Source organism: Sus scrofa, chromosome 7 (genome assembly GCF_000003025.6).
Source record: "Sus scrofa isolate TJ Tabasco breed Duroc chromosome 7, Sscrofa11.1, whole genome shotgun sequence".
NCBI lineage: Eukaryota > Metazoa > Chordata > Mammalia > Artiodactyla > Suidae > Sus > Sus scrofa.
In genome coordinates, this window is record NC_010449.5 from 75,752,571 (window position 1) to 75,764,422 (window position 11,852).

General features: G+C 44.4%; 1 protein-coding gene across 1 annotated transcript; it reads right to left on the reverse strand.

The window, feature by feature from the left end:
* Positions 1-3,952, reverse strand: PABPN1 (poly(A) binding protein nuclear 1). Its single transcript, NM_001243548.1, has 7 exons — positions 3,594-3,952; positions 3,119-3,233; positions 2,317-2,384; positions 1,912-2,018; positions 1,283-1,370; positions 1,044-1,195; positions 1-118 (listed from the first exon to the last, which is right to left on the reverse strand). Exons 1-7 carry the CDS (start codon positions 3,942-3,944, stop codon positions 79-81), a joined length of 921 nt encoding a protein of 306 aa, NP_001230477.1. The 5' UTR covers positions 3,945-3,952; the 3' UTR covers positions 1-78.

Below are 11,852 nucleotides of genomic sequence, written 5' to 3' on the forward strand. Positions count from 1 at the left end.
TTTTTTTTTTTTTTTAATTCTTTTTTTTTTCCTTCTTTTCTCTTTTTTTCCTCTCTCTCCTCCTAATACACACTTTTTTTAGTAAGGGGAATACCATGATGTCGCTCTAGCCCGGCCCCTGGAAGAAAGAAGGAGAGTTAGGTGTTAACATGATCACTAAATAGTTCAATACAAGCCCCTCCCCGTGGGCCCTTGCCCCAGTTATTGTGAAGGGAAGTGGGGAAAGAAGTTTTTAATCCCACAATCCCAGAAATAGTGACACACCTGGCAAATGGGAGGGGAAATTAACAGACTACTTCCGCCAAACAGTGGCAAATAAAGAAGTGCATCTGAGACATAGGGGCAAGAAAAAGGACTTGTTTATCCAGTTTTCAGTTCTCCACAGTTCTTAAATTCTAGGCCCTCACCAACAGACCCTCCCTAACTCAGGGAAGCAGACAGGTAAATCTTATGAAAAGCCAAGGTCGTAATACCTAACCTGTCCATTTAAATGCAGAGATGGAAGTAAAGAAAAGCAAGGATATGGGCATCACACTAGACCCAGCAAGAATGTTTAACCTCCTGAAAGTCTGGCTAAAGAGTAAATATTTCAGTACCCTCCCACATGGCTGCTGAGGAGAATCAACTAGCCTCTGGCTTTCTTCCAAGGGAAGTTCAAACTTCAACCCTTCCCTAACTCTGGGAAAAGTAGCAAATGTCCAAGCAGTGCTCTTGCTGCTCTGAGGCCCTATTTCTTCCCGGCCTTCTGTGTAAATACCTTCACTGCCATCAACTCTCAAAGGAAAAAAAAAAAAAAAAGCTGGGGAAAGAAGCATCTCTCAGAACAGGGTGGAGAGATCCAGCCCTTATCACCAATTCCTGCTCCAGAAAAAGATGAGACTGGCCTCCTGGCCTAGCCTGCCAACTACCTTCCTTACCCTGCACAGGCAGGAAACCAAGTCCCTGGAACCAAGGGGAGGGGGTAAAGGAGGGGAGATGAGGAGAGAAGGAAGCATACAGGGTTCACGGGAGGCGGGGGAGAGGAGCAGCCCATCTATCCTGACCTGTAGACACGACCCCGGGGCCTGCTGTTAAAACCACTGTAGAATCGAGAGCGGGAACTGTTGTAGTTGGTGGTCCGGGCACGGTATCGAGCTCGTGGAAAACCCCGGTCTGTTGTGCTGATGCCTGGTCTGTTGGTTCGTTTTGGGATCACCTGAGAGTGAGCGATGTACAACAGAAAGCCTTAGAATTAACCTAAAGAGTTTACATAGATCAGAACAGCAATGAGCATGAGGCTTACCTTGATTTGTCTTCCTCTAAATAGGGACTCATCTAAGGCCAAGGAAGTCCTCACTGACTCTTTGTCTGAGAACTCTATATATGCAAACCTGAAAACAATAATTGTCACTTTATCTACTATAATCTGCTTATCTGAGACTGCAAACAGAAGTCAGAGATCAAATTCAACTTGCAGGCGGGCTTTGAGTACAATGTATTCGTATTTGTCCAAAAAAATGGAAACTTTGGGAATGTGGAAATTCCCAAGCCAGGGATCAAACCTTGCACCAGTTGTGCAGTTCTTTAACCAGCTGTGCCACAAAGGAACTGCCCTCTGAACTTTCAAATAGAAGAGTCTAATCAAAATTTGCAGCTATTCTTGGATTATTTTAAAAGGATACAGAGAACCTGGGTTTCCACATGGTGGAACAAGGTGGAGCCAAGCAGAAGCTGGCCTCCCCCCATTCAGTTCAAGATCCCACCCACATGCAGCCCCCATCTTAGTTGTCTGTTGGATCTCTTAAGGCAATTAGGTGAAATCCTAATACCTATTACCATTAAAAAACAAAGACCACTTATTTTAACATCCATTTAACTTACTGCTCAATATAAAATTATGGTTAAAAAATGTCAATTTACTTCCTCACTTACCCTTTGGGATGGCCACTAAATTTGTCACAGAGTATAGTAACGCGGTTGACTGAACCACAGCCATGAAAGTGTGCTTCCAGCTCTTCTGCTGTTGCACCATAGTCCACCTGTGGGGGGGGTACATCTCACAGATAATGGGCAAACTCCCATTTCAACAAGTACTGGCCAAGCCTTTGGGCTAGGCCACCTATAAACACCAAAGCAATTAACTCTATTTTCTAAGGAACTCTTTTCTTTCCAATCCCATGGCCTCTGCTAATCACCATTAACTTTCACCTCATTCCAACCCTCCCTCTACTCCTTAAATCCACCACCACCTATCCTGGAGATGATTCAAGACTCCCATTAAATAATCCCCCCCACAATAAGAGCTTCCCCAACCTCAATCAAGGTCCTAGTACATACATTGCCAACATAGATAGATCGGGCATCTGCCTCCATCTTCTCCTCAATGGACATGATAACTGGGCCAGCTATGAGGGAAGGAAAAAAAAAAAAAAAAAAAATCAGAAAAAAATCCTTTTTTTACTTAGCCAATATATGCACACCATTACCACAACCGCCACTAGCAAAGACAAAGATTTTGGTCTATTCTAGCCCCTATTCCCACTGCTTAGAACACAATAAAACAGTCTAGCATACAGTAGGTGCTCATTAAATATTTGACAAACGAAAGAAGAGATCAATACATTAAAAGAAAAAAACAAACTAAAAAAAACCACAACAGTACAGGAATTCCCTCCCAACCCCAAATCAAGTCCCTATTGAATAGCTTTGGTTGCAATGATCTGGAAAGTGAACAAAATTAAGTGGGCTGAGATTGGACGTTTCTGGATTAGAGAGGAAGCCCCCTGAAGCTGAGCAGTTCTCTTAAGACTCCTAACTAAAGGGTCTCCAACTGAGAGAACTATTGGACTTGAAGGTCAAATGCCAGCTGGCAACCTTCACAAAGGGCAGAGAAAGACTAAGAACAAAGAGCAACACATTTGTAACAGGAACAAAGGGAGGCACAAGACTACCATCACCAAAACAGACTCGGTCTCACAAAGGTCAGAAACACACAACGGACTACGACCGAGGCACCTGCCCAATAACTGCTCAGACAAGCAGCTCCAAGGTATGGAGCATCCAATCCCATATGAACCGTGCTCCCATAACCCTTCCAATGCGAGAACCTGGGATCCGCGTGTAACCGCCAGTTACTCACCATTGCCTGGTGGTGGACTCATATTCATCTGCTTCTCTACTTCGTTCTGTAGCTCCTTTAGCTTCTCAGCTTCTTCCTCCATCTCCCTGACTCGAGCTTTGATCGCTTCCAGCTCCTACAATGAGTGGGGAGGGTATGGAGAAGAGCTTAAGAGGAACCAACGCAGGGGCTTTGCCCTGCTCTCGATCGGCGCGCGGCCCCAGCCATGCTCTGCCATTTCCCTTGCCCCACGCGAGGGTCATGATAAAAAGAAAATCAAGCTACCTTTTTTAGAACAACACTAGACACCCATTACGTCCGAATCCACCCGGCTGGGCCCCTTCTGGCGGTCGATGCTGCGTCCCCAGCCCGGCCCCAGCCACGTTATTCCCCGCCCACCCCCACCCCCCGCCCGCCTCCCGCTCGCCCGAGCTCTGGGCCTCCCGTGACCCGGCCGGCCGGTCGCCGGCCTGCTCGCTCGCCCTCCTTCCCTCACCGGGTCCTCAATGGCGCCGTCCCCCGGGTCACCCTCGACCAGTCCCGGCTCCTCCTCCTCCTCCTGGCTGCCGGGGGCTCCCGAGCCAGGCCCAGGGCCCGGAGCTCCTGGGGGGGCGCGGGGCCGGGGCGGCTCCTCTTCGGGCTCGGGCTCCGGCTCGGGCTCCAGCAGCAGCTCCTCAGGCTCCAGCTCCTCAGACTCCAAGCCGTTCCCGTAGTCCCCTGCGCCCCCCGGGGCCCCCTCCCCGGCCTCCCCACCGGCCCCGGGCACAAGATGGCGCCGCCGCCCCGGCCCGGAGCCCCGACCGCCCGCAGCCCCCGCTGCTGCTGCCGCCGCCGCCGCCGCCGCCATCGCCGCTCAGACTGGGGCCCGCCGCCCAACGATTGGAGAGCTGCGCCGGCCACGCCGAGGATTCATTAGTCAAGCAGCCTGCCCATCACGGCGAGCTAGGAGTCCATTGGAGAATATTACTTGGCAATCAAATAAGACCCCACCCCTAAGGCGGGGGATTGCCCCAAATTCTCAAATCCCGGTAGGGGAAATCGGTCTGTCAATCAACGCACGTACCACCTCCTCTCAAGCCCTTAGGTAACAATGCCGCCACGCTGTGACGACGTTCTTGCTTCTCCCCCGCCTACGGGCGGATCCGCAAAGTATGGCGCTCCGTGATTGGCCGCTGGCTGAGCGAGTGGAAAGGACCAATCTAGCGATCCCCTCGCCGGAGTGGCCCAGTCTCAAACGCCGACTGGCTCGCGAGATTCGAAGGGCTGACCCCCGTTTTGTGACAGGTGAACTTTGCCCCCAAACGAACTGCTCGGCTTCCAGCGAGGGAAACCCTAGGTCACATGACTAGTCTTTAGGGTGCCGCCATCTTGATACTGTTGGTTGCCAGTATCAAGGTTGAACTTTTGAAAGGCAGAGGTCGGAAACTCTGCGGCGGTTTCTGGAAACCTGTTTCTGGGCACCAGGAATGCCCCAGTAGGTGGGATGTTGCTGGAAATGGAGGGTTCCGAATGGCGCTCTCCAGGAAGGAGCTTACCTTTCCCACTCAGGTTATTGGCACCATTATGCACTAGGTCTCCCCAAACCAGAAAGCAGGGAGGAATTCTCACTCCAGTACCAGTCACAAGTTCTAACCGTGCTGTCTTCCTACATAGGCATACTTTCCAAGCATTCTGCTTATGTCCCAGTTTCAGCCTGTTTTTCTCTTGCTTGGAATGTTTGCTACAACTCCCTAATGTGTCAGCTTCCAGTGTCACCATTTCAATCCACACCACTACCAGACCGAACTGGCTCCCCTTTGCTGGCCAGGTAAAGTCTTAAAATTCCTTGCTGAGGCCTTAAGAGACCTCAGGACCAGACTACTTGGTGTTATTTCCACAATCTTCATTCCAGCGGGTGTATCTGCACCCAGGTCTGTGCCTCTACATGCAGTCAGTCCTTTTTCAAGCAGACAGCTACAAACCCCGTCTTCACCTCCCCTGCGGAAGCCTTCCACTAGCCTCCCGTCTTCTCCCTTGACAAGCGGTCCTTCCTCCGCTGTGCGTTTGAGTGTTCTGTGCTGCCTTTCCTAACTAGAGTTTGCAAGAGCTTGGAGACGAGATTGGACTCTAAATTTGCACCTCCACCATGGGGGCAACATGCCTAGAACATAGTTTTCAATGGTTGACCACAGGATGCATGGGCTGAGGATCTGGGTGCCACCCTTCATCTTCAACGCTTTCCCAGCCCCCAGCCCCTCCTATAGACCCTAGAGGAATTCCACCGCACTGCTGCACTCTTGAGATACCACTGAGACCTAGCCCTGGAAGGCAGGATTGCTACAGTTTAGGGGTGATGCTACTCATTTATTAAAAAGGAAGGAACGGCGGTGCTAAGTTTGCAAGAGGGATATTTATAGCCAGACCAAGCTACCGGTTTCAGAGCCAGATTCACATGAGCTCAACCAAATAGTTAAACAACCTGGACAGGATGTGCATGGCTGGGGTAGGGGGATTTGGATGAGAAGAGATTCCTATTAGCAAACCAAAGTCAAAAGTTTCCCAGTATACCCCATTCTTCCCCACACCCTCATTTTATCACACAAATTCTTACCTCAGGAATAGGGGAACTTGGAGCAGAGTCACAGTTGCTTAAAATTTCACTGAAAATTACTTCATCAGCCATCTCAGCTTCAGTGGTCTGGGAGAACTTAGTTGAACACCGAAGATAAGCTCTAAACAATTGTGAGTTTGCTGGAAGAAAAATCTTCTCTACTGATTTTAAGCAAACCAAGTCTTAGGTGTTTATTGGTACCTAATTACCTTTTTTTTTTTCTTTTTTGGCCACCCTGAGGCATATGGAGTTCCTAGGCCAAGTATCAGATCTGAGCCCCGGTTTGCAGCAACACCGGACCCTGGGCCAGGATCTGAGGACCCATTGTGCCAGGCCAGGGACCCAGCAGGGGTCCTGGCTCTGCAGAGTTGCTGCCAACCCTATTGTACTACAGTGGGAGCGCCTATTGGCACCTAATTTAAACTAAGAAAGCCAATTAAGGGAAATGTGATTTTTTAAAATAATGCCCTTGAACCTCGATTTTGTTGAGCACTTGATTTTGTTAACAGACACCAATCCTAGACTCCTTGTTATATTCTTATTGAATTCTCACATGAAGTAAGAGTCTAAAAACCATAACCTTTTTTAGAGATGAGGAATGAAGTAACTTGCCCAAGTCAAGGAACTAATTAGAAATGAGTAGAGAATTCAAAGCCAGCTTTCAAAGCTCAGATCAAAATTACTATAAGGTCTGTTTTAATACACAAAGATTATAGTTCGCAAGTGTTGAAATTGAGAAGACTAAATTCCAGCAATAGACAAATGTTCAGGCAAACTATAATTATACCCAAAAATTATTATGCACCTGTTTTTAAAAAAAAGTTTACACACAACGTGTGATAAACTTGCAAAAATAATTTTCGGTAGGTCAGAGAATGTAAAATTGTATTTAAGTATTATTAAAATTATGTATATCTGATTTTAAAAAAAAACCAATTTGGGTTTTGGGGCAAAAACAAAACAAAAAAAGTATGATCTTTTCTTTGGCAATATATAACAAAAGCTTTTAAAATGTTGAGATTCTGGGAGTTCCCTGGTGGCCTAGTGGTTAAGGATTCAGCATTGTCACTGTGGTGGTTCAGGTTTGATCCCTGGCCCATGAATTTCCACATCCTGTGAGGGTGGCAACAAAAAAAAAGAAAAAAAGAAAAAAATAATCTGAAAACTAGACAAACATTTGAAAATAAAGATGTTTGTCAAAGTGAAAAAGTGTCCCAAGTGGGCCTTTTAAGGAAAATTATTGTACATAATATATGTCACTTTATATAATGATTATGCCTTAAAAACACTTAAAAATTTTTTAAAATTTTTAAAAATTTTTAAAAATTTTTTAAAAATATATTTTTTCTTTTTATCACCAAACCTGTGGCATATGAAAGTTCCTGGACTAGGGATTGAATCGGAGCTACTGCTGCCAGCCTATGCCACAGCTTGCAGCAATGCCAGGTCCTTGACCCACTGGGCAAGGCCAGGGATCGAACCTGCATCCTCGCGGAGACTGTGTCTGGTTCTTAACCCACTGAGGCATAATGGGAAAGCCGAATTTTTTTTTTTTGGCCACACTCATGGCATTCGGAAGTTCCCGGACCAGGGATCAAACCCAGGCCACTTCAGTGACAATGCCTGATCCTTAATAAGCTGAGCCACACAAAAACTCCTGCCTTCAAACTGTTTTTAATGACCAGGAAGAATGCTAGCAATGCAATGGTAAGCAGAAGTGAAGTATACAAAACTGTATTTACAGTATGATCATAAAATATAAACACAGACAACAGATGGGGAAAATAATATACCAACATGTTAATAGTGGTTCTCTCTGGGTAGTAGGATTAGGATTGATCTTCTTTATAATTTTCTATGTTCTATGATTTTTTTTCACAATATCATATACTATTTTTATTCGTGATTAATTTGTTTTTTTGGCCACAGGTATGTGAAGTTCCAGGGCCTGGGAATGTACCCATGCCACAGATGCAACCTGAGCTATACCAGTGACAATGTCAGATCCTTAACCCACTGTGCCACAAAGGAACTCCCTCCATATTATTTTTATTTAAAATTAAAAAAAAAAAAGCACTACAGGAGTTCTCCTGTGGCACAGTAGGTTAACGATTCAGTGATGTCACTGCTGTGGCATGGGTTCAATCCCTGGCCCAGGAGCTTCCACATACTGCAAGCATGTTCAAAAAATAAAAAGAACAAATAATACTTTAGGAGTTCTTAGCATGGTGCATTGGGTTAAGAATCCAACTGCAGTGGCTTGGGTCACTGCTGTGGCCCAGATTCCATCCCTGGCCCAGGAATTTCCATATGCCACAGGCATGGCCATAAAACTTAAAAAAAAAAAAAAAAAAGGCAAAAGAATATTCCAACTTCCAAACTTACTCTAATAAGTATGATTACTTTTACAAACACATTTAAAAAGATATGTGAATGGGGATCTGTAAGCTATTTCCCTATTAAGACTATAAACTGTAAAAGGCAGGGATACCTTCTTAATTATATTTGTGTTGCCATTACCTATCACTGTGTGCTCAGTAAATGTTAACTGAATGGATGATCTTCTGTAATAATCTTATATAATCTCATGCCTGTTACTGATGCATAAAGAACATCAAAGACAAGTTTTCCTCTGAGAATGAATTTTTTAAAAATTGGTATGTAATGATATAATATTCACCTATTATATTTTTCCTTCAGTAATAACCTATCACTGGAGTTTTTTGGAAAAACTGAAATTCAGTGATGTCGTGCCCTAGAAGAAGGAAAAATGTGATAACAAAAGTGACTGCTCAGTAGAGCTAAGGAGAATTAAATCAATAAAAATGGATGAGGGCATGTCCAGTTCTGTCCAGAAGGGAAAAGGTTTCTTTTCTTTTCCCTTTTTTTTTTCTGTCTTTTTAGGGCCACAGCTGCAGTATATGGAGGTTCCCAGGCTAGAGATCCAATCAGAGCTGTTGCGGCCGGCCTACGCCAGAGCCACAGCAACGCCAGATCCAAGCCACGCCTGCGACCTATACCACAGCTCATGGCAAGGCCGGATCCTTAACCCACTTGAGTGAGGCCAGGGATTGAACCTACGTCCTCATGGATACTAGTCAAATTTGTTTCTGCTGAGCCACAACGGGAACTCCAGGAAAAGTTTTCTCATTAAATAACATAAATACTTTGCTTCCTGGTAGTTTTACCTGTTTGCTTTTTTAATGAGCTACTAGAAAATGTAAAACTACATGTATGGCTTGCATTATATTTCTCCTGGACAGTGTCAATACAGAACCTTGGAGTCATGATTACTTACTTACCTCTATTTTGGAGTCAACTAATTTTCTAATGCAGAGTCTGGCCCGGCCCACCTTCACTCCCTAGGTCCAACTTTGCACAGAAGTGAGGTGGCCATTTAAATGAGAAGGAGCCTCTGTTGGACTACTTAATTTCCATTCTGCTTGGTTCACTTTTAGAACACTTTGTACCTGAAAAATTTGTTTTAATATACTGTACCAGAATCCTTATCAAGAATCAGGAAATACTAATAGCAGAAAGAATAAAATCACCCATAAAATCCACCACCCAGAGATAATCACTAATATTTTGGCTTATACCCTTCCTCAAACTTTCAACACACAAATATGTATAAAGTGTGTGTGTGTATACATATTTTTTATCAAAATGGGATCATACTGTATGTATTCTAATCTATTTTCTTTTTTGCCTAATAAAACATTTTTCTATATGAATAAAAATATTTTTCCAACTTCATTTTTTTATAACTTCACTCAGAAGTTACCTTAAAAGTGAGGCCTTCCCTGATCACTCTATTTTTTTTTTTTTTTTGTCTTTTGTCTTTTTGTTGTTGTTGTTGCTATTTCTTGGGCCGCTCCCGAGGCATATGGAGGTTCCAAGGCTAGGGGTTGAATCGGAGCTGTAGCCACCGGCCTACGCCAGAGCCACAGCAACTTGGGATCCGAGCCGCGTCTGCAACCTACACCACAGCTCACGGCAACGCCGGATCGTTAACCCACTGAGCATAGGGCAGGGATCGAACCCGCAACCTCATGGTTCCTAGTTGGACTCGTTAACCACTGCGCCACGACAGGAACTCCTGATCACTCTATTTAACGCTGAAACCTAATACACACATTCCCAATCCTGCCCTAGTGAATTATTTTTCTCCGTAGCATTGTCACCTAATGTGAAATGTTATGTTAATGAATGTTGTGAAATTTATTTATTTGTGTAGGTAGGTAGTTAGCTTTTGTTTGTCTCCATTATTAGAATATAAGTAACATGAGGGCAGAAATTTGTGCCTATTTGTTCACTTCTCTATCTCAGTGCCTAGAATTGTGCTTGGCACACAGATGCTCGAATGTTTGCTCAATGAATGAATGATTGAGTGGACAAAGAGCTATATAGCATTTGATTATATTATGGTTTTTTGGAGTTTTTGGTTTTTTTTTTTTGCTTCTTAGGGCCATACCCAAGGCATGTGGAGGTTCCCAGGCTAGGGGTCTAATCAGAGCTACAGCTGCCGGCCTACACCACAGCCACAGCAACACGGGATCTGAACCATGTCTGCAACCTACACCACAGCTCACGGCAACGCCAGATAACAACTGATCAAGGCCTGGGATCAAACCTGCAATCTCATGGTTACTAGTTGGATTCATTTCTGCTGTGCCACAATAGGAACTCCCTTTTTGGTTGATTTTTTTTTCAAACCCTCGCCACAACCGTAACCAGAGCCACAGCCAGATCCTTAACTTGCTGAGCCAGAAGGGGACTCCTGAGTTTTAAAATATTATCAATTTTTTTTTTCTTTTTGCCATTTCTTGGGCCGCTCTCGCGGCATATGGAGGTTCCCAGGCTAGGGGTCCATTTGGAGGTGTAGCCACCAGCCTACCCCAGAGCCACATCAACTCGGGATCTGAGCCATGTCTGCGACCTACACCACAGCTCATGGCAACACCGGATCCCTAACCCACTGAGCAAAGCCAGGGATTAAACCTGCAACCTCATGGTTCCTAGTTGGATTCGTTAACCACTGTGCCACGATGGGAACTCCTAATTTTTTTATATCTCATCTGTATCCACAAAAGCAGTTTTTAAAGTTGTCAAGGGATACTCTCAACTAAAAGCACAGAATATCTATAATACATCCACTTGCTAGAAAGTATAACTAAATATTGCCCAATTTTGATCAAATGTGTCATCTGAATTATGCTAGAAATGTGCACATTTTATTAAATTTTGCAAAGAACTAAAAAAAAGTGTCTTTCCAGTTTCCAGTGTTATCTGGAAAAATAACATTCAAAGAGAACTGTCTGAAGGGTAAACAATCCATGTGTCCATTTAGATAGACTGAAATTTAGCCCTATTTTAAGCTATGCCATCATAGAACATACTTGGGCTAAATTGTGATGCGCCTCATACTAAATCCTGATTTGATGTTTCTACAAGAAACAGTAGTGTAAAACTCAACATCATATTTGCTGTCAGGTGTTGCAGAGGGTTGTGTCCACTATATTCCTCAGTATCTTCTCAGAAGAGCCACAAAACTCTTTGCTCATCTCTTTTTGGCTTTGTCCAAGGCATGTGGAATACCTCAGGCCAGGGATTGAACCCATACCACAGAGGCAACAGTGCTGGATCCTTAACCTGCTGTGCCATCAGGAATTTCCCTCTTTGCCCATCTTGAAGAACTGATAGGCTTTTATAAATCCTAAGAGGGATGTGAAACTAATTGTGTTTTCCAATTTGCTTTAGATGCTAAGAAGCTCAGAATTGAATTCATAGCCTACATTTAGTATTTGGGAATAATGCTTATAGAATGCTTTTCTATATTAATTTTCCTTTTGCTGTCATTTTCTTGTAATATTTCAATTTTCCTTTACCCTTACTTTAAAAATCTACATTTTCCTATTGTTTTGTCTTGTGTATTATAGTAAGATGTTGCAGACGATTTTTTTTTTTTTTTGTCTTTTTAGGGCCACATCTCTGGCATATGGAAGTTCCCAGGTTAGGGGTCTATCTGGAGCTGCAGCTGCCAGCCTATAACACAGCCACAGCAATGCAGGATCCAAGCCACATCTGCAACCTACACCACAGCTCAAGGCAATGCCAGATCCTTAACCCACTGAGCAAGGCCAGGGATCGAACTCGCATCCTCAT

Bases quoted from the DNA above. Each gene is read 5' to 3' on its own strand.
- PABPN1 (NM_001243548.1), bottom strand. From the start codon at position 3,944: ATGGCGGCGGCGGCGGCGGCGGCAGCAGCAGCGGGGGCTGCGGGCGGT. The intron at 3,234-3,593 runs GTGAGGGAAGGA...CACTCATTGTAG, and splicing joins ACGGCGCCATTGAGGACCCG to GAGCTGGAAGCGATCAAAGC. The intron at 2,385-3,118 runs GTGAGTAACTGG...CTTCCCTCATAG, and splicing joins GAGTCCACCACCAGGCAATG to CTGGCCCAGTTATCATGTCC.